This window comes from Malania oleifera, chromosome 2, assembly GCF_029873635.1.
Source record: "Malania oleifera isolate guangnan ecotype guangnan chromosome 2, ASM2987363v1, whole genome shotgun sequence".
Classification (NCBI taxonomy): domain Eukaryota; kingdom Viridiplantae; phylum Streptophyta; class Magnoliopsida; order Santalales; family Ximeniaceae; genus Malania; species Malania oleifera.
Genome location: NC_080418.1, coordinates 68,604,122 through 68,627,008, shown reverse-complemented (window position 1 = coordinate 68,627,008; position 22,887 = coordinate 68,604,122). Strand labels below are relative to the sequence as shown.

Genomic DNA, 22,887 nt, shown 5'->3' with positions numbered 1-22,887 from the left:
GAAACTTTTATTAGTCGGGCATAAAGGGGATGCCACACTATGGTACAAAATGTCAACCACTATAGAACACCGCAAGCATCAAGAATTACATTATGATCATTCATAATTTGCCCACCATGCCAACTAAAAACAAAAGCTGAAGTGAAGTAACTGTATCTTTGAAGCTCTCTTATTTCTTTCTTTCCAGGCAAACCAAAAGATGGCATGAGAGATGAGATTCAAAGCCTTTCTCCTCTCCTTGGTGACTTTGATGCCTTTCCAAGCCCAAATCTCCCCTCCCATGGAATTTGCAGTAACCCACTGATATCAAGTAAAGGGTAGAGCCATATTCCACAAATTTCTTGTCCAAGGGTAGTGGAGAAGAATGTGATTGACTAATTTTGAATCAACCAAAGAAAGCATCTATTTGAAATTATAAGCCCCCTTTTCTACAGATTTTCTAAGGTTAAAATAATTTCATGCGTAGACTTCTCCCCCCCCCCCCCCCCAAAAAAAATAAAATTGAAGGGGCCGCTGTGCTCCAAATATGAACCCAAGGGGATTTGTTACAATTTATTCCTATAAGAAAGAGCTTCTTGTAGAAAGACAGAACCCATGGCTCATACTACATGTAAAATTGTTTGGCTGAATAACATGTTGGAAGAATTGGGTTTACCACATTCTCAATCTATGAAGCTGATGTGTGATAATTAGGCTGCCATTCATATTGCCTCCAACACGGTCTTTCATGAGCGGACAAAACACATTTGAAGTTGATTGCCACATTGTTCGTGAGAAACTTGTGCAGAAGCTCATTACAACCGCTCACCTGAAGTCTGATTGGCAACAAGCTGATTTATGAACTAAATTCTTAGGGTGCTCATGTTAAATTCATTTGTAACAAGCTAGGAGTATATGATATATATGCTCTAGCTTGAGGGGGAGTGTTGATGGTTCTCTCAGTCATTTACCATTACTATTATGTTAATTTATGTTAATAAATAAATGAGAGTTAATAAGGGTATTATGATCATTGGCATGTACTTTGACATATAGTATAAATAGAGGGAGAGACCCATCATTGTTATTCGGTCTTCCATTTTACCCAATTATTCAACAATTAGCTTTCATCAGCATCAGGATTAGCACCTTTATCACCAATAAAAAGAAAAGGGGAAAAAGGGATTTGTGTCTCAAGCTCTTGAAGAGCAAAAGAAATCACAAAGGCAGCCATTTATGATCAATAAGAAGCTTGGAGTTTTGATGCATTGTGCCATATAACCACACCAAAGCTCCCCAAAGCCCATTTTCCTAAGAAGATAAAGAAGGAAATTCCACTTGACATGATCAAATGCTTTCTCCAAATCCAATTTGCACATTACTGGATATGCCTTGCTGGCAAACACTATAGCCAGCCAATTCAGTTGGGGTTGTCAACTGCTGTCCCTAGAAAACTGGGGGTGTAAACTGTCAACTATATAAATTAACATGTGGTTTGACATGGAGCATCATAGAATTCGACAATTCGTAAATGGTGTTCTTGCACATGCTTAAGTGTGCATTGAGAGGTGTTGCCTCATGTGTATGTCATACTCTTCAGGATCTGAAGACGTGGCAGAAAATTGGCATGTGGCTCATGGGCTTTACTATTTTGAGTTGCTCTCTTCTCCCGTTGCCTGCATAGAAACTGCTACACCATTTCAAATCCATTTTCTCCTTGGTTATCTTTCCTTGGACAAGTTGAAACAAGTAGTTCCTACTCTAAGTTCTGTGTCTAATATTGAGTATGAGTCTTGTCAATTAAGAAAACATCATCGTGTTCCCTTTGCTTCCCAAGCCAACAAACAGGCAGTTAGTCCTTTTATGCTAGTCTATTCCAATGTTTGCGGTCCTAGTCGTGTCACATTGAAGTTGGGGTTTCAGTAGCTTGTTACTTTTGTTGATGACTACTCCAGGATGACTTGGTCAAATTTAATAAAACATTGTTTTGAGTTGTTTAATATCTTTTGTGCATTCTATTCTCAAATAAAGACTCAATTTAATATGACAATCAGAATACTTTGTAGTGATAAAGCTAAGGAGTACTTCAATATCGAATTCACTACCTATATGACTAATTCTAGTATGATCCATCAATCTTATTGTGCCCACACTCAATAACAAAATGGAGTTGTAAAGCATAAAAATAGACATATTCTTTAAGTCACTCGTACCCTATTGTATAAAATGAATGTCCCCAAAGTTTTTTGAAGGGATGTGACCATAACTTGCTCCCTCATCAAAAAAATGTCATCCTTTGTCCTTTTTGTTGTAAAACCCTATATTCAATTATCTTCCCAAAGGCTCCTTGTTCTCCTTTCCTCCTTGTATATTCAATTGTGTCCTTTGTCCACCAGTTAACTCCAGGAATGGATAAGTTGGATCCTGGTGCTATCAAATGTATTTTTTCTTGGCTATTCCTATTTTTATACTCAAAAGGGATATAGATGCTATAGTCCTACTTTAAGTCGATTCTTTATCTCTGCTTATGTCACCTTTTTTGAGTCCACACCATACCACTCTGACTCCTTAAGTTCTGTTGACCTTGATGAGTCTCTTCCTCTGCACCTTGTCCTCTAGATCCCAACCAATTATCTATGCCCAATCCTCCTACATCTTTATCCAGTTTGAGTCATTCTACCACTGTGCTTCTAGTTCTGCACGACGACTCAAGGAACAGGAGACTCCTCCAACTTCTACCATTGTGCTTCTAGTTCCCTCATCACATGAACTTATTTCCCAAATGTTGACCCTCCTATAGCACTTCGGGATGGAAAACACACTTGTACCCAACATGCAAGCTCTAAATTTGTTTGTTATGATTATTTGTCACCCTTTGTTAGTAATCTATCTTTTGTTGCTCTTCCAAAATCTATTTCCAAAGTACTATCCCATTATAGGTGGAGGACTTCAATGGCTGAAGAGATGTGTGCACTACTTGATAATGATACTTGGGATTTGGTAACTCTTCTTCTTAATAAGTCTATCATTGGTTGTGACTAGGTGTACAATGTGAAACTCAATCCTAATGGTTCTATGGCTCGTTTGAAGCCTCGCCTTGTTGCTAAGGGATATACTTAGGTGTACGATTTGGATTATTCAGACACATTCTCTCTATAGTCACTAAACTTGCCTCAATACGTTTGCTCATCTCCTTAGTCATTGCTTGTCATTGGTCTCTACATCAATTAGATGTATAGAATTCTTTCCTACTTGGTGATTTTCAAAGGAGGTCTATGTGGAGCAACCACGTTTGTTCCTCAAGGGGAGTCAAGCTTGGTGTGTCAGCTTAAGAAATCATTATATGGATTCAAACAATTTCCCAGTTTGGCCAATTTAGTTTTTTAGTACTTGAGCTTGGCTTTTGCTAGTGTGCATTAGATCACTCTATATTTTATCATCATACTCAATCCGATAGGATTTTGCTTATGGTATATATGGATGACATTGTGATCACTAGTGACGATGATCAAGACCTCCAAGACCTAAATCTTTTCCTATAGAGTAAATTTCAGACCAAGCACTTGGAACCATTGAAGCACTTCTTGAGAACAGAAGTATAATGATCTCGTTCGACAACCATCTTATTTCAAAGTAAGTATGTTCTTGATCTTTTAGATGAGACAAGGCTATTGAGATCCAAACCTGTTGATGCACGATGGATTCCAATATTTAGTTAGTTCCAGATATGGGTTATTTGTTGCCTAACCTAAGACAATATCGAAGACCTATTGGAAAGTTGAATTATCTCATAATCACTAAACCAGATATATCTTTCGCAACAAGTGTTGTGAGTTAGTTTCTCGATTTCCTGGGAACAAGTATTCACATTTTGAGATATCTCAGTGGTGCACCAGTGAGAGGTGGTCACACTCATATTCATGGATATACAGATGTTGATTAGGTTGGATCGCCTTCTACCCGAGGATCCACAGCCGAATATTGTATCTTTGTTGGTGGTAATTTGGTTTCTTGAAAGAGTACGAAATAAATTGTGGCGGCCAAGTCAAGCGCTGAGTCAGAATATAGGGCTATAACTCACACTACATAACTTATTCGGTTGAAGAACATGTTGAAAGAACTGGGTTTTCCATATTCTCATCCTATAGAGTTGATGCGTGATAATTAAGTTACAATTCATATTGCCTCCAACTTGGTCTTCCATGCGTGGACAAAGCACATTGAAGTTGATCGCCACTTTATTCGACAAAAACTTGTACAAAAGCTCATTACAACCACTCATGTGAAGTCTTATTTTCAGTTTGCTAATTTGTTCACTAAATCCTTGGGAGGTTCTCATGTGAAATTCATTTGTAACAAGCTAGGAGCATATGATAAATATACTCCAGCTTGGGGGGGGAGTGTTAACGGTTATTTGGTTAGTGAGCATTACTAGTATGTGTTTAGAGTTATGTTATTAAGTGTGAGTTAGTAAGGGTGTTATGGTCTTTGGAATTATACTTGACATATATTATAAATAGAGGGGGATACCTGTCATTAAGGTTAGATCTTCCATTTTACCCAATTATTCAACATGGTGTCAGAGTTAGTTACCAGGAGGTCATAAGTTCTAGTCTCATTGCCTACATTTATTATATGCGTTTAAAAAAATTATTGTATTGCCTATAATGGGTGTGATATATCGTTTGTTTATCTCTCCACATGCTGTCGGGCTGCACATATAGGGGAGTGTTAAAGCTTGTTATCCATCATCAGAACACAACCTAATAGTGTTAGATTACCACTTTACCTAAAATCTTAAGTTGTTAAGTTGTGGGCCAACAATGTATATCAAGCTTTAACACTCCCCCCGCACGTGCAGCCCAATAGCACGTGGAGAGATAAACACATGATAAATAGCACCCATAATAAGAAATGCAATTTTTTTTTAAATTGTAGGCAACAAGACTAGAACCCAGGGCCTCCTGGTAACCAGCTCTGATACCATGTTAGATTATCACTTTACCTAAAAGCTTAGCTTGTTAGGTTGTGGGCCAACAATGTATATCAAGCTTTAACAAATAACTCAAGTTTTTTTGTAAAGTGGTAATCTAACAAATAAAAATACACCATTTTTAGCCATGCCTTGCTAAGATATGTCCTTTTCACTAACTCCCATCCTCATATCCATTTAAGCTTTTATTATAACAATATAACAAGTCAAGATACTCCTCATCGCATTGAACACCTCTAATGAAAAACCATATTCCAATTGACAGCACTCTCCACCATATGGATAGTCACACACTAAAGTTTCAGTCTAAGCTGCCAATTGAACAATCTGGGGAATTGGGATCCAAGGGTTGATTGGTTGAATGCTTGCATCAACATTATCCCAGAAAAATAGAAGTTTCAACCACTCAAGAGAAACAAACCTAAAGAAATCCTCCCAAACACTGCAAGAGAATTTCCAAAGGCCTATGTCATAGTTTCTTCCACATTAGTAGGAGCCCAACCATTTCTAGCAATACCACATTCTTCCATGACAGCATTGCTCTGCAGACTATCCCCTTCATTCCTGAATCTCCATGGATGGTCAAATGAGATTCAGTTTTCATTGATGAGCTCCCCCTCTCACCTCTCTCCTCTCTCATAGCCCTTGGCTTTGTCTGGTTTGTGTTCGATCATGGCTCTTGCTCGCCATGAGAGAGAAAAGGCTCACATCAGATTGTCCCAATGGAAAAGGAAATCCTTCAATCTGCATTTAGAGAGTAGGGAAGGATGGTTTCGATTTGTTGTTTGAGAGGAACACTGAGCATGATTGAGGACTTTATACTTTAATCTGTAACTCTTCAATTGGTCATTGGCCCTACCTCCAGCCCCTTCATATTCCATATCCCACTTTGCAATTGGTTACAGTTTCCTTGGCAGCAGCACAGTCAATGGTCGATGGTTTGTAATCAGTGTTTGGGCAGGTGGGGAGATAATGTTGTAAAATATTATGTTATGCCCACCCCAGAAGCCCAAATATGCCATGGGAGCCTTATGGACTAGGCTTAACACATAGCCTTGCACATGCATTTGAGTTAAGATACTTGAAAAACATACCTCCTGTCAGAGCTTCCAGAGTTGGATTGGGTAGGTTTGTCAAAATTTTTGTTGAGAAATTTAAAATTTTAAAAAAATAAAATAAAATTGAATTGAGGAAAAAAGAGGAAGAAGGAAGACTAGTGGGAAACGAAGAAGAGACTTAGATTGCATGACAAATAAAATTTCTGAACATTTCTAAGGCAGGCAAAATACCCAGTGGCTCAAAATAAGAGGAGTTGAGTTGAGCATGGGTCAGTGTCAGGATATTTCCAAGTTCAAGCGCATACAAATCAATCTCAACTGCAAATTGTGATTGAAATTTCTTAGCCAAGCAATAGTCACCATAATCCCATGCCTACTGTAATTTCAACATCCCACAAATCTTTACCAAACTAAGTACTTTGAGGATTTAAAATGTATACCAGGGTCCACCCATTTAGGGAGCCCTAGCAAGAAAACTGAAACTACCATCATTAACTAATTAATATGTCAAGCTAAAAGATTCCTCATAGTAATCAAATTTACTTCACTTTCATAACTTAATTTCATCTACTTCTATCTACGGTGATCCTGTATAATTGCATTCAAGAATTCCATTATGATCCTAGTCATTTTTAATCCTAAACTTCCAAATAATCCGCCAAAATTCAAACTTCATTCATTTTGAAAAAATGTATCCATGTAAGAAATGGAGCAAGACATATGCAAGGGGAGAGAGACATCAAAAGACAAACCAAAACATAGTTACTTAAAATATCTCTAAAATTCAGTAGACAATATCAAAAAGGAAGACTGCATATTCATAAAGATTTGAGAAATAACAAGATATGTAGTGTCTGCATAAAGGGAATCATATAATTACTGTGGTTAAGAGGGAAAAAAATACAAGGGCGAACTTTGATCTTTTTTTTTTATTGGGCTCACCAGGAGGCCCACTGGATCATGGGTTAGACAACAATGGATAGCACTGAACCCCATCTCAATAGAAATTGAACCTAGGACCTCCACTAGTGAACATTTTTTCTCTCAAAAACATTTTCCCAAAGCTCGAAAACTTACTCGAAACTCCTTTGATAAAGGATGCACCATTGTTACAAGACAAGACTCCAGTCCATGACTGTGAATAACAGCCCCAGCATTGCACTTCTCATAAACCTAAAGAACAAGGAAAACAAATCAAATAGCTTAAAAGCAAAAAAAATAAACTAAACTAAACTAAGCAGCCTACAATATTTTGGTTCAATGAGCATGTGATTCAAAACTAGCATCTCACATTTCCACATAGGAGCAGTGAATGTGAAAAAAATAGTTTTCAAAGAATTTCTGCAAACAGTAGCGAATTTAAAAAAATAAAAAAGCTACTAAATTATTAGTTCTATGCCTCTCTCTAACCACTTTGTTTTCAGATAATGTTGGCTAAATTGATCCTTCTTCATTCATTCCAGTTTAACCCTATATCTTCTATAATTTTTTTATTTTTAAAATTTCCTCTGCCCATATTCTTTGTCTTCTCCATACCAAAAGGAGCCCTCCAACTTGATCAAATCACTCTTCCTTCCTCATGCATCTACCTAACATGTCTAAACTAGCTTCAATGATCTTTCATCTCAACTTCAAATGACAATACTTCTCCAGTAAGATTTTTTTTTTTTTAAGATAATAAAAGAAGATATATTAAGAAAAAAGACATTAAAATCCAGCGAGGACAAAATATCCTCCAAAAAGAACCTAAACAAAACCAACACCATCTACCCACCCCAAAATAAAAACGCTGCCTAAGAAAACCTAGTTTCAAACCCTTCCCATCGTAGTTGATAGAGCACTGCAAATTAGCCAATTCCCATTGTCCCTTCGTAGCCTTGATTTTACCGCCATCCAAACAAACTACCTTTCCCTCCAAATCAACAAGCAACATATCCTTCTTATCCACCACATATTGAAAATGAGACATAAAGTAGAAGAATAACTGATCCATTCTGCTCATTCTTGTCTTACCCCTCATTTTCTTTATCATTCCCTGAACCAATATCTCCCGCAAGCTTTATTCTATCTTGTATTTCCACTCATCCATCTTAACATCTTCATTTCAGTTTCACTCACACTTTGAAGAGAATTTTTTCTTAATTTATCAACATTCTGACCCTCATGCCACTCCCACTTAATGTTTTACACTCTTTTTAGGGTAAAAACGCCTAATGTGGTTGCATCCAAGAAATCACAGAGTACCCTAAAGAAAAATATTGCTAAAATCATAGTGATATATGACTCACAAAGAAAACTATTTTCACTTCCACAATCTGTTAATGCAAATCAGAATACAACTAAACCCATTTTAAAATGACACAGCATGATGTGACCCACATATTCAGGATCAGATCCTTCCATCTTTCAGCAAAAGCAAGCAAATTGAGATGTTAATCAACAGATATTAAGACTTCACTTTCTGGAAATTTGAATAGGTCCAAAATCTGATGCATGTGCATATATTCACTGCAATGTATGATTCATGCCTCAATGTGCAGATATATTGACAGTTCCCTCATCAACATTGTCTAGTGCTTTTAGCTATGTGATTATAACAATTGAAGAGCTTCTTTAAAAAATAATAACACCATAGCCCATAGAAATAGAGATACACATTGATAATGAACACAAAATATCTCCCATCATATTCTAAGATCTTCATGGCTGCAATGTAAACAACAAAATGGCCTCAGATGGATTGATGTGGAATTTAGTCAGTAATTGAGGACAATCCAAAGCTCAGCATTTAGAAACTAGAAACCAAAAAAAATAAAAAAGACACCAAGTTTCTGATGATGATGATAATAGAATGACCACATTAAGCATTACCTTCAAGAAGAGAGGAGCGCAATCAGTGCTCTTGGGAGGATGATGGGGGTAAGGCTTAAGGGGAGGTGTCGATAAAATAAACCCTTCCGAGGATAGCACATACATGTCCTCAGGAACCATTCTCTCTTTCTGAACACCTAATCCAACCAAATACCATCTTACAAATTCAATCAACCAAACAAACATAAAATATACATCATAAAATATAGAAATTAAACACGCAAACAAGAAAATCCCTGGTTCAACTTATTCCTTACCCAGTCCAACAGAAAATCATTAAGTGTACAGCTAGCAAGACTTACACCAAATGCAACTCAATACAAGTGGATAAATAAACAAGCATGTGTGTGTCTGTAACTTCACATGCAATTCTGTATGAACGTATGTGTGTACACTACAGAGCGAGAGAGATAAGGAGGGAGATGTACCAGAGGGAGACATGACAATGAGCTGGCAGGACTTGGGAATGGAATCATCGTGGACTTTCACAGTAATGCTACCTCCAGTACCAGACAACCAACCAAGACTGTAGAAATGTCTGCACAGATCTGCCACTAAAGCCCTCGTGTCCCTTACATTCTGGCTCTCTAAATATGTCGGTGATGACACAGTCACAGCCACCCCGTTAGGCATTGTTGGCTGGGATGTTGTTGCGCCATTCATGCCTGCTGATGATGAGGACAGTGACTGCATCTTTCCTTCACATGAGAGAGACAGAAAGAGATAGAGAGACTTTTCAGGGTTAAGCTACGCTGAAAGAAACAGAGCAGACAGTAGTCACAGCACTCATGTGTTGACAGGAAAAGTGCATACTCACTAGACTTTTTTAAAAAATAGTTAAAAACGTTATTAATGCAAGAAAAGAAAAAAAAAATTACAGGACAAAGAGGACAACCCATCCTCCTTCACAGCAAAATCAAAAGGAAAAAGAAGGAACAAAGCATTTACACCAATGCTGCCTTCCAATCCCTTTGGATGTCAGACAGCAAGATACCCTCAAAAGCCCCAAGAGAATAAGCCCGAAATGCAGTCAAAAATGAAGCTTTCTCCCAAATCAAATGCGTTGGAGTCTTCTGATCTCTAAATATCCTACCCTTCCTTTCAAGCCAAAGAGTCCACAATATAGCAAAAATAACACAAAACCAAAACCTTTTCTTTTTTCTCTTCCGTCCGAAGCCCAAAAACTGTACCAATATGAAATCATTAGTCCTCGGAGCCACCCAATCCTCACCACTGCAGGAAAACACATTATTCCAAAGTGCCCTTGCTACCTGACAATGAAGGAATAAATGACAGTTAGTCTCACCTTCCTTGCCACACATCAAGCAGACGTCAGGTTTGACAGCCTCACAAAGCCTCCTAATCTAAAGCCTACCATCCCCCCTGATTTTCGGAATGAATGAATTCAGAACACTCAACAGGCAAGTACACTCCTCTATCTCTCTCCCATTGAGTCTCCTAAAGAAATGGAAGTCCCAAAACACAGGCCCCCTCCAGAAGAATAGATTAGAAATAGGAGCATCATGTACAGAAGGAAGTCTATACAATTGAGGCACAAGGTATTCCAACGAAGTCTCACCCACCCAAATGTCAAATATTTTGTGAATGGCCGAATGAATTGGCCTTGAGTTTTGTATATTATATATAGACTTTACAAGAATGCTATACTTGGAACGTAAATAAGGTCTAGCATGATTCAAGCCCTATACAAGTAAACTATCCTGTCAAGCCCTATACATGTAAACTAAATATATGCTAACGATACAAAATAATGAATTGAAATATAAGGAAATAAATGTGGGCTGAAGTAAGGAAAGAAATCTTGTGCTTTTCTGTTTGCTGTTCCGTTGACAGCCCCCCTCAAATTGATGCTAGTTGATCAACAAGCATCAATTTTCTACTTAGGAAGCAATGTCGATGACGAGTGAGAGCCTTGGTGAAGATACCCGAAATTTGTAATTCAATGAAAATGTGTGGAAGAGTGATAACACAAGCTTCAAATGCTTCATGGATAAAGTGACAATCGACTTCAATATGCTTCGTGCACTCATGATAGACAGGATTGGCCGTGATCTGGATAGCACTCGTATTATCGGCATGTAGAGGTGTAGGTTCAGTCTCAGAAAAATCTAACTCAACAAGCAAGCCTCGAAGCCAAATAATTTCAGAACAAGCAAGAGACATCGCCCACTATTCAGATTCCATCAATGACTTAAAAACTCTGTCTTGCTTCTTACTCTTCCAAGAGATCAATGCATCACCTAAGAACACACACTAACCAATGATGGAGCGACGTGTATCCGCACAACCAGCCCAATCAACATCGTTGTAAGTAGCAAGGTGAGTAGAATTGCCTGCATGGAAGAATAAACCACAGGCAGAAGTGCACTGAACATAGCGTATGATCCTACGGACCGCAGCCAAATGAAGATGACGAGTCTGAAGAACTGGCTGATTTGCTGTACAACAAGAGAAATGTCTAGTCTAGTAATGGTGAGATAGACAAGACTACCCACCAACTTCCGATATAAATTGGGATCAACAAGTCACCCTCCTCTTAGCGAAGCTTGACATTTAATTCCATGGGAGTATCAACAGAAGTACCCTTCTAAAGGCCAGTTGTGGCCACCAAGTCACTAGCATAATACTTATGTTGATTGAGTGAAATACCTGAGGAACTACAATTCACCTCAAGACCAAGAAAATATGTGAGAGACCCAAGATCTTTCATATGAAAAGACACTAAGAGATGAGTCTTGAGCTGAGCAAGTAAAGCAGAATCGGAACCAATAATCACAATATCATCAACATAAACCAAAAGAACAACAATACCCATGTCCAGTTTCCAAAGAAACAATGAAGTGTCATACTTGCTCTATTTAAATGAAAATTGTAATAAAGTGGTGAGGAATTTATCAAACCAAGCCCTCGAAGCTTGTTTGAGACCATAAAGAGAACGAAGAAGCTTACACACATGTGAAGTCGAAGAGGGAAACAAGCCCAGGGGTGGCTTCATATAAATACACTCTTTAAGATCCCCATGAAGAAAAGCATTCTTAACATCCATCTGATATAGTGGCCACTCACTAGAAGTAGCAATAGACAAAATTGTACGAACAGTAGTCATCTTAGCCACAGGAGCAAAGGTCTCTTCATAATTGACACCATACTCTTGATTATTTCCAAGTGCAACAAGGCGAGCTTTGTAACGATCCAGACTTCCATCAGATCGGACCTTGACTAAGTAAACCCATTTACAACCCAGAGGAACAATGGTCGAAGGACAAGGCTCAATGTCCTAGGTGTGATTGGCCTCTAGAGCGGCAATTTCTTCCTACATAGCTTGTCGCCAACAATCATGCTTGGCAACATGTGAGTAGGAAGTGGGGAATAAATTGGACAATACAGCAGTAAAAGCTAAAACAGAGTTACCAGAACTTGAAGAGGGAAACCCATCCCTGTCTTGGGGTACAAACACTCGAGAAGAGCGACGTACCAAAGGCTCTAGAGGTGCTGCAACTGACTAAATATGGAGTGTGGTAGGATCAGATATCGGATGAGCTACTGGAAGAGACTGTGGGCAGGGGCGCCGCGTATACACAATACCTGGTTTAAAACGAGAACTAACTGGATGAGGGTCTGTGAACTGCTCCTCAAAGGAGGGGAGAATCACAGTAGAAGAGGACGGTACAGAGGAGACAGAAAGGAAATGTTGATCTTCAAAGAAAATAACATTCCTAGAAATGCATGTACGATGTAATATAGGATCATAACAAATAAATCCCTTTTGACATGCACATCGAACAGATTGAGTAGATAATTTATGTCACTCATGAGGAGGTAAATGAACAAAACATACACAACCAAAGGTATGGAGGTTATCGTAAATAGTTTGCTTAGCAAATAAACGGAAATAGGGAGACTCCATGAGTAGGACTTGAGAAGGTAAACGATTAATCAAGTAGTAGTTTTTAGAGCCTTAACCTAGAACAAGGATGGAACAAAGGATTCCAGCAAGAGTGTACGGACCACATTTAGGAGATGATGATTTTTCCGTTCAGCTACTCCATTTTGTTGGGCAGTAGTAGGACAATGTTGATGAATAATGCCTTTAGAAGCCAAAAATGCCTAAAACTCAGTAGACACATATTCACCACCTGAATCTATGAGTAATGTCTTAATAGAAGCAGAAAATTGATTGTCAACATACGCTAAAAACTCAGTGAAAGTACGAAAATCCTCAGATTTAGAGCGAAGAAAGTAGACCCAAGTAAATCTGCTATGATCATCAATGAAAGTCACATAGTATTTAAATTTTTCATGTCAACTAACCGGGGAAGGTCCCCAAACATCACTATGGATAAGCTCAAAACATTGAGAAGCTCTACTAGCATGCAAGGGGAAGGGAGGAGTTTTGCTTTTACCATGTTTGCAAAAGGCAGACTCAAGAGATAAAAAGAACATTCTTTATTACCAAGTTAACCAAAGTTCAATACATGAGATAAGATTTGAGTATTGGGATGGCCTAAACGACGATGCCACACCATACTAAGATCTAAAACATTATTACAAGAAAAAGACTTAATAGAAGAAATTGGAGAATGTGCTAGAATAGGCAAAAGTAGCGGAAACAAGTGCCCAACTTTAGGTCCCTTCACGATCATCGGCTCCCCTGTTACCTGGTCCTGCAAAACACAACCATTACAAGAAAAACTAGCAACGCAATTGTTATCAACTAATTGACCAACAGATATAAGAGCTGAGGAGCAAGAAACACATTAGTGAACTTAGAAGAGGCATCTATGTCAGCAGCTATTGGCAAAGAACTGCCATTGAAAGTCTGAATAGCAAATTGACCAGCGTAGGGCCAAACATGACACGAGGTAGTGGCCATCGTATTAAATAACAGCAGTTGCGTAGCGGCTATGACATAACAAAAAACAAACAGGTGGGCGATACTATTACAAGCCACATTAGCGGTGAGCAGAAAATTCACGTGGGTAACGTCTGTTATGGCCAACAGCCCCTTACACTACTGCGTGCATACCTTATCTCCTCGAATCTGCTCCATTTTGTGTGTTTCTCCTTTGTCTGGCTTAGATCTCGTCATTTGAAGCCTCCAAAGAACCAAAAAGCAGCTTCAAAGCCTTAGATCTGTTGTGCTCTGCAAGCTGAGTTCCCTCTTCACTCGAATCACTCTTCATCTCCTTCGTACAGCTTCGATCTACTGATCTGAAGCTTCGAAATCCCCAAAATCAGCTTCATACAGCTTCGTCTCCTTCAGTCCTTCATCTCCTTTGTCCAACGTAAGAACCCAAAAATCAGCTTCAAATCTTTGAAGCCTTCGATTCCTCCATTCGAAGCCTCGTATGAATCTTTATCTTGTCGGAACATGATTCCACCTTTAATTCTGCAAACCAAACTTAGGAATACAATTCCATTCCTAAAATTTGATTTCATTCAAGGCCTGATTTCTTAAACCAAACAGGGGTTTAGTTTGTGGACCAACAATGTACGTTAGGCTTTAACATCACCTCAACCTAGTAATCAACAGTGCATATGCAACGTATCTAGATTAGTGAGCCCACTCAATACAAGCAAAGCACTATTGAGCCATTTCTAGTTCAACTCCTATACTTGGCAGCTTTTTCACTATCTTCACATCCAAGAAAAAATTTTAAACTCTGGAAAGCATCATTGGCTTCCTATACCATTTTTCTTGTGCCCACTGCCATTCGAGACCATAATAATTAGCCTACCAAAAAAACAAAAGATATATATTATTGGATTCCATTATTACTGAAGATAAACAAATAATAATAACAACAAAAATTACAAGTCTGTTAGTATTATGTTTGTTTTCTGTTTTCTGTTTTCTTTTATGTGCAATGGAAAAACAGATTATGAAAACGTGTTTATTTATGTTGCCAGTTTGCTATTTCTTTTGTCAGTTTTCAGCTGTTTTCAAAAAAATTAAAAACCAGATTATATTCAGTTGTTTTGACACCTATTTCCAGAATACTTTAACATCCAATTAATTTTTATGGATTAAGTCAGTCATTTTATACAAAATTTTTAACTGAAATTAAAATATAACGATAATATGAATTGAAATACAATTAAAATAAAAATATCGCTAAATTTTCAAAAAATAAGAATAAATAATAAAAGTTATTTAAAAAATGTTTTTACTATTTTTCAACTGTCATGTACAACAATATTGATCTTTTAAAGTAAATTCTGAAATATAATAATTAAGTAAATTAATTACAGTAATTTTTATTTTTATTATAATATTCTTTATCAAATGTCTCCAAAGAGACTTTTACTATTATAATATATTCTCAATTTGTATTATTTTGTAATTTTATTATTTTAATAATATTTTTATTGTTATTTCATTCAAATACAAAAATGAAAATTCATTGAATCAAAATTTTAATTTGTTTTAGCTTTAAAAATACTAACCAAACAAGTTGCAGGTTTTCGTTTCTGGTTTTCTTCTTCATAGCTTTTGACAGTGATATCAAACAGGCTCTACAATAATGATAATAACTACAACTTGGGGGCATAAATAGAAAAATAATAGTGTTGTTGTTGCTGTTCTTATTATAATTGAAGAAGAAGAAGCAAGCATTTTTTTCATCAGCAAAATGGACAACTCAACCATCCATGAAGACCCAACCGAAATAATATAAGTTCTGATATCTAGGAGCCATATTTTCAAGAATTGGCACCAACAGTAAAAAGTATTTTTATATAAAGCATGCTACTTAGTCGAGCCACCTCAATTTCCCATGCTGAAAATGTTGCACTGCACATGGCAAACCAACAAATATAAGGGGTTACAGGGAATGCATTAGAATCCAACACCCCATATTGTTGCATCCCTTAAACAGCACTGCCTTTGCTGCAAAAACGAAAAGATAACATTATCTGCCCTCTTTATCCCTCTTTATCATAGGGAGACATTTTTAGGCAGGAAAAGTTACTCCCTTGAGTCCAAGTTCCCTCCTTCCCTCCCTCCCTCCCTCAAAAAGGTATAACAAAGATGACAGTTGGCAAAAGATGTTAACAAGAATAAATATATATATATATATATATATATATATGTCACAATTAGCAATAATAACATCATCTCTCACAATTGTGATTTGCGGACAACTCCTACACAGGAAATGTTGGACTCCCTCTCTTAAGCCCTAGTTCAAACTGAGCAAACACCGAACATTAAGAATATCTGTACAAGTGGCATGACAAACTAGCATTTTGGGGCCAATAGCTATTGAAATTTAATTTGGGGTGATACTGAAGATAAAATAAATGTTAAAAGAATATTGGATAAGTTCTAACCTGATGAAATCTCTCGACGAATTTTAGCTTTTACATTGTAAACATTCCTGGAATCTGACACTAAATTTGGGTTCCTTTGCCTCAATGCCTTCAGAATTTGGCACGGCCGTTTACCTGTCGCAGTCATTTCTCTTATAATCAAAACCTCTTCTTCTGTGAAACAACAACAAGATGGGTGATCAGAGATATCTTTTGAAGGTCCATGATTGTGTTCTCCATGTTTAAGGGTGAGTGTCCATGAGTCATAATCCTTCTTGCCCACAATTTCAAAAGGACAATTTGTAAGGCGAGTAGGAGTTTTCCTTCTACGCATATTTTCACCATTTTTGAGCCTTCTACGATAAATACCACCTCTGTCACAAGCAATTGTCACATACCTATCTTTTGAAGAATCCTTAATAGAAACCATATATCCCTGCGTTAGGGCAAAGTCACGGACATGTTTGAGAAGTTCCTCACGAGTCGGAAAGACTCCTACTGGTGGAGGAAGCATTTTATTTTGTTCCAAATGCTCATGACCATCTTCCACACCCATCACCATACGTTGGAATCTAGAAGAAACCAAAAGAATCTAATCACAAGAAATTCATAAATACATATGAGGGAGAAGAGAAATAAACAGGGAAAAGGCAGCTCACAATATTTACTACAGCAATCAAATAAAATTCATTACCCTTTTATACTTCACTCTTTATTTTTTATTTCACAATTCTTATTGTACCTGGACAAGACCATCCAGTCCGACCTGCTTCAACTGTGGAATCAAACACCAAGCTGGTCCAATCACTAGCCAGAAAGCAAATTTGCTCTAAATCAGTGTCAACCCAATCAACCCAGTCTGAACCAGCTTGACCTGGTCTAAACTGGGGTCTCCAATGGGGCAACTCGTTTTTCACAAAAAAAATGAATAAATAAAAAATAAAAAATAAAAAAATACATAAAATGGAGCTAGGCTGCAGTATGTGGGACTTGAACATGGCCACCACAAAATGTTAATGTAGGACAATACCACTTGGCCAACTTGTGAAGTTGTCAAGCTTCCAAATATTCTGAAATGCATTTGACACCTACTTAAATACATTTTTGAATGGAGAACATACTCTTTTTTTTTCTCTTTGACTTCTTAATGACATAATAAATATATTAATTTCAAGAATATTTTAAAAATAAAAAATTACAAATTCTATTTAATTGTTGTTTTTAGCAATTACTTTTTATTGTGTAATTACCTTAATAGATAATTATCACCAACATCTTTCGTAATATTATCTCTAATTGGTGTACTATTTATCATTAGTTAAAAAAAAAAACACACAGACACACATATCTATGTCATATTAATATTACCGGTTCAACCGCCGGTTCACCCACTGATCCAACCAATCCGACCAAACATCCCTCTCGAAAGAAAGATTACTCCCATTCAATAGAGATAACAAAGAAGACAATTCCACCAACTCCCTATCACTAAGAGGTCTCCTTAGATGGAGATTCCAGGAAATCAATTGGCTACTCAATTCTCAAGAAAGAATGATATGGCTCTATTTTGCTCAAAGCTCAGTCGAAATAGATGAGGGAATGAAGTAGATAGGGATGCATTACCCATCCAAAGGTATTTCCGAAAACAAATCCAAGTGCCCTGCCCCCTCCCCACCTCAAGTTTAGAATAAGGGATAAAAGAAGGATAAATCTGAGATATGGACCTCCATGGACTCCCCAGAGTACATCTTAAATTAACATTGGTGCCCCCACCTATTCGCATCCAACCCGAACTTGCTTCTTACTACTCTATGCCAAAGGGATAATTCTTCTAAAGGGAAGCGCCATAGCCATTTAGCTAGAAGAGCTATGTTTTAAACACCATCTTCCCTAAACCCAACCCTCCCTCCTCTTTTGACCTACAAACCTCACTCTATCTAACTAAGTGGTCCCTTGATCCCGGCCGCCAGACCATAGAAATTCTCTCATCATTCTCTCAAGCTTGATAGCAATCCCCATTGAAAGCAGCTAAACCACTCTTCCCCATATTAGCTTTAAGGCCAGATACCCTCTCAAAAATTTGAAGAATACCCAAAATTCTCCTGAAGGGCGGGCTATGATCGTCAAGGTAAAAAATGGTATCCTCAACAAATTAAATTCAGGAAACCACCACTCCCTGTCTCCCTACTTCTAAACCTTTAGCCAGCCCTCTCTCCATAGCCCTATCAAACATCCTACTCAACACATCAGTTGCAAGCCTGCAATGACAAATAAAAAGGGGGATAAAGGGTCACGTTGTTTAATGCCCCTAGAAGCACTTAACCAAGATATCGACTCACCATTAACAATTGTAGAGGACCACACATTACACAAGCAGCCCCTAACCCACCTACGCCAATGCTCACCAAAACCCTTTCTCTCCAAAACATTATCCAAGAAGCTCCAACTCACTCTATCATAGGCTTTCTCAAAATCTAATTTAAAGACTAACCCCCTCTTCTTATTACTACAAACATCCTCCACCACCTCATTGGTGACTAGTATAGCATCCGCTATTTGCCTCTCCCCCACCCCCCACCCCCCCCAAAACGCACCACTGGGCACTAGAAATGGTATCACCAACCACCACACTATCCTATTAATTAAGAGCTTAGTGATAATTTAGAGCTCGAAACTAGACTCAAACTAGAAGGGTCTCAAAATTATTGAGCTCAAATGTAAAGTTAGAGATGGAGAAAAGAAGAAGGAAAAGAAAAAAGAGAGAAAAATCAAGAGGCAATTTCATGGAGCATACATTCAGCTCCACGTCTACCATCTTATATATTAATAATAATAAAAAAACATGAAAAATAAAAATGCCCCACTCACACCACATAATTATTACAATAGCAAACTCAGCTACAAGTTCTTAAAACAATGATTTACTACAAGACTTGACTAATTATAAAATACTACACTGTTCTAATTGACACACAAAACACTCAAATGAGAAATAGGCTTGCACAAGGGAAAATCATGGTGCACCTTTTTAAGGGATGAATGGATCAAAAAATTGAATAGTACAACATAGGAAGATCCTCTATCCACACCAAATCCAAAATTGGATTCTTGATCCAATCAAGAATTCCTTATATATTATTCTTTTTCGTTCTCGTTCTCTATTTTCTACCCAAACGAGTAGATCCAAAGAAACACTATGAATAAGAATTGAAGAAGTCAAATGACAAGAACTAGATCTGTTACCACTGCCATCAAAATCGTAATGGTGCCAATCTTGTTCTTCGTGAGATCCTAATAACAAAATGAGAAAGAAAGAAGGTTACAGAACAGTTATGAGATTTAGTTAATTGACTAATGGTAAACATATTTGAGGGGAATATGGGCACATATAAAACAAAGGAAAAAGAGAATAGAAAGAATATTGCCACACCCAGAAATTGGCATAACCAAACCATCATCATAGTAACCTTAGAGTGTGTATGGTTCGTAGTGTCAAAAATATTCCCATGCAATAACATTCCAAGGAATATCATTCCTAAGAATGGAGTGCCTACCTCATAGGAATTCCTTTACTTGGTTTGCATTGTAAGATTCCCAAGAATGTACAAAAGATGCCCATGTTTTGTTTTAACATGGAAATCCTAACAAGCATTTCAAGAAGATGACCACTGTATCATTAACTTTTGTATAGATAATATATGAAAGAATAATTCTATTTTCAACATAAAAACCTACAAAAATTTTAACTTATTATATCCACGTCCTAAAACCTTCAACCATCATAAGTTTAAAAAATTCAACACTTAATAAGCCAATTAATCAAAATAATTGGGGGCAAAAAGGTTTCCAAATTTTAACCATTATATCATATAATTATAAAATAATATTATTATTTATTTTTTATGAATAATTTATTGTTTTAAATGTAATAATAGCATGTAATAGTAGGGAGCATTAATGTCCAGCCAACCAAAATAAGGAGGGCAATTTTAGTCCCAGAAATAAGATTCCTTGGGAATCGAACTCCCAAAAAACTTACCTATGAGGAGGGGAAAATGGGATGCCTATGTTTTATCTTTCATCTCTAGGAATGCCAAGATGCCCACTCGTCAAATTACAGTTCCCAAACAAGCGTGCCTAAAGAATCCTAATCCATTAAGGTAAAGAATTTTAGACCTATTAGTCTCATCTCTAGTGCGTATAAGATTATCACTAAGGTTTTAGCTAATAGGTAGAGTGCAGTGTCGTTAATGCTATCTCTAGCGCTCAAAGTGCGTTTGCGGGAGAAGGAAAATAGTGGATGCCACTCAAGTGATGAATGAGGTGGTGCAAAAAATACATAGGAATAAGAAGCGGGGATCTGTACTCAAATTAGATTTTGAGAAAGCTTACAATAAATTAAGTTAGGTGTAGCTCCTATGGAAGATAAGATAAGGGAGGGACAACTCAGATGGTATGGACACTTGCAACGTAGGCCTTATAGTGCACCTGTGAGGAAGAGTGACTTAATTACTGTGGGGGGTAGTAGAAGGGGTAGGGGTAGACCTAAAATAACTTGGGAGGAGATAGTAAGTAAGGATTTAATATCCTTGAATTTATCAAAAGAAATGGTCCATGATCGCATAAATTGGTGGATAGGGATGCGGAGAGGGGCCTGGTGAGAGGTTTAGAAGTGAAGAGAGAGGAAGTGGTGGTTTCTCATCTCCAATTTGTTGACAATACCATTTTTTTCCTAAATGATCATAGCCCTTCTTTCAAGAGAATCTTGAGTATATTCTCCAAATTATTGAGAGGGTGTCTAGGCGTAAAATTAATGTGGAGAAGAGTGGTTTATCAGCTTTGGATGTGCCCCTTGAGCGTGTTAGGAAGTGGGCTACTAAAGTGGGGTGTGGTATATAGGATCAATCTTTGACTTTCCTAAGGGTTAATTTGGGGGGTAGTCATACAGCTACGAATTTTTGGTATCTGATAGTGGAAAGGGTGACGAAGTGATTAGATGGTTGGAAGAGGGCTATTTTCTCTCGTGAGAAGAGTAACTCTAATTCAAGTTTGTCTTTCTAGCATTTCCCTCTATTTCTTGTCTATTTTCAAGATTCAAGTGGGGATTGCCAGTAAGCTTGAAAGAATTATGAGAGATTTTTTGTGATCTGGTGTGGGGGGGTCATAAGGACCACTTAGTGAGCTACAAAGAGGTTTGTAGGTCTAAAAAAGAGGGGGCACTAGGTATTGCTAAGTTAGTGTAACAAACCACTGCTCTTTTAGCTAAATGGTTATGGTGCTTCCCTTTAGAAGACTCTTCCCTTTGCATAGAATAATAAGAAGTTTGAGTTACATGAGAATGGGTGGGAGACCAATGCTAGTATAAGATGTTCTTTAGGAAATCTGTGGAGGTCCATTTCTCATATTTATCCTTTCTTCACCCCTCAAACTAAATTTGAGGTGGGGAGGGATCACAAACTCCTATTTTTTTTAAAGGCCCATGGTGTCACGAGCTAAGCTTATTCAGGGCATTATGCTTGCATGTGACTGCTTGTCTCGTGTGCTTGGAATGGGTTTCCATTAGGGGTGAGCAAACGGTCAGTTCGGTTAACCGAAAAATTCAGTTAAATAATATCATTAACCGAACCGACCGAATTGACGAAGGACATCGAACCGACCCCGACCGAATTGCCCATTCGGGTAATTCGGTTAACCGATTTTAACCAAAATCATTTAAAATTAATTGCTAGAAATATAATACAATTATAAATTTTTTTTAAAACCAAATCCAACTTAATTAAATACCTTATTTATTAATTTTATTAATGAAAATAATATTTTACCATAGAACAAACAATCAAAATAGGTTACTTAAACTCCTTAATGTACTTGCATAAGCAAAATTTATATTCATAAATTATATTTAAAATCTAATTAATTAGTAATTCGGTTAATCAGTTAACCAAAATTTTTTTTACCCTTAACCGAACCGAAACCGATTAACCGAAATTTTGTAGAATTATAACCGAACCGGGATTTTTACCCGAACCGAACCGGCCAATTTCAGCCGGTTAGTTTGGTTAATTCGGTTTTCACCGAATTATACTCACCCCTAGTTTCCATCATGTAAATACTAGTGTAGGGTTATTTTCGAGTATTTGTTTCATTGTATGCCAAATAAGACAGTATGATTCCTCGGTCACTTTGATGTTTCCTAGTGCCAAGTTGATAATTGCATAAAAACATCTTTAGGGGAGGATGAGTGTTCATCAGTCATTGTAAAACTCACTAACTATTGTCAACGTGTTTAGCCTACCAGCCTCCCTCACTAAACACACAATGTCAACGGAGGTGTTGTTAATGAATTGCGTAGATTCAATGTTTACTGCTTGCTTGCCACTATTTTCATGATTGCTTAGCGAAAGAATGTTTGTAAACAATAGGCTGGCTAGTTACATAAGAGTGCTTTAGCTAGCGCTGCACGGCCCTTCACAAAGGTGTGAAAATAGTCATCCCGTGACACTAGAGAATGCTTTAGGTCGTGTAATAGTGAGATAATTAAGACTACCAGCTAACTGTCGAAACACCATGGGGTCAAGAAGGAGATCCCCCCTCCTCACGTCGATACTTGACATTCACTTCCAAAGGGGTATCCATTGAAGATGAGTCCTGCAA

General features: G+C 37.4%; 1 protein-coding gene across 14 annotated transcripts in view; it reads right to left on the bottom strand.

Moving 5' to 3' along the window:
• The window catches only part of LOC131149508 (probable bifunctional methylthioribulose-1-phosphate dehydratase/enolase-phosphatase E1 2), a 66,308-nt gene that overhangs the window by 38,539 nt on the left and 4,882 nt on the right, over positions 1 to 22,887 (bottom strand). For 8 of the 14 annotated variants that reach the window (XR_009135230.1, XR_009135231.1, XR_009135232.1 and 5 more), the window contains exons 2-7: positions 19,477 to 19,524; positions 16,976 to 17,040; positions 16,255 to 16,805; positions 9,330 to 9,599; positions 8,902 to 9,038; positions 7,108 to 7,203 (exon numbers count right to left, since the gene is read on the bottom strand). Coding sequence is in view for 11 of the 14 variants with exons in the window: in XM_058100004.1 (XP_057955987.1) it covers positions 7,108 to 7,203; positions 8,902 to 9,038; positions 9,330 to 9,599; positions 16,255 to 16,805; positions 16,976 to 16,989 (1,068 nt within the window). In the remaining 3 variants the exon portion in view is untranslated. Of the gene's footprint in view, positions 1 to 7,107; positions 7,204 to 8,901; positions 9,039 to 9,329; positions 9,654 to 13,948; positions 14,040 to 16,254; positions 16,806 to 16,975; positions 17,041 to 19,476; positions 19,525 to 22,887 lie in introns of those variants that run through there. The other 6 variants (XM_058100010.1, XM_058100005.1, XM_058100012.1 and 3 more) reach the window with 6 other exon arrangements.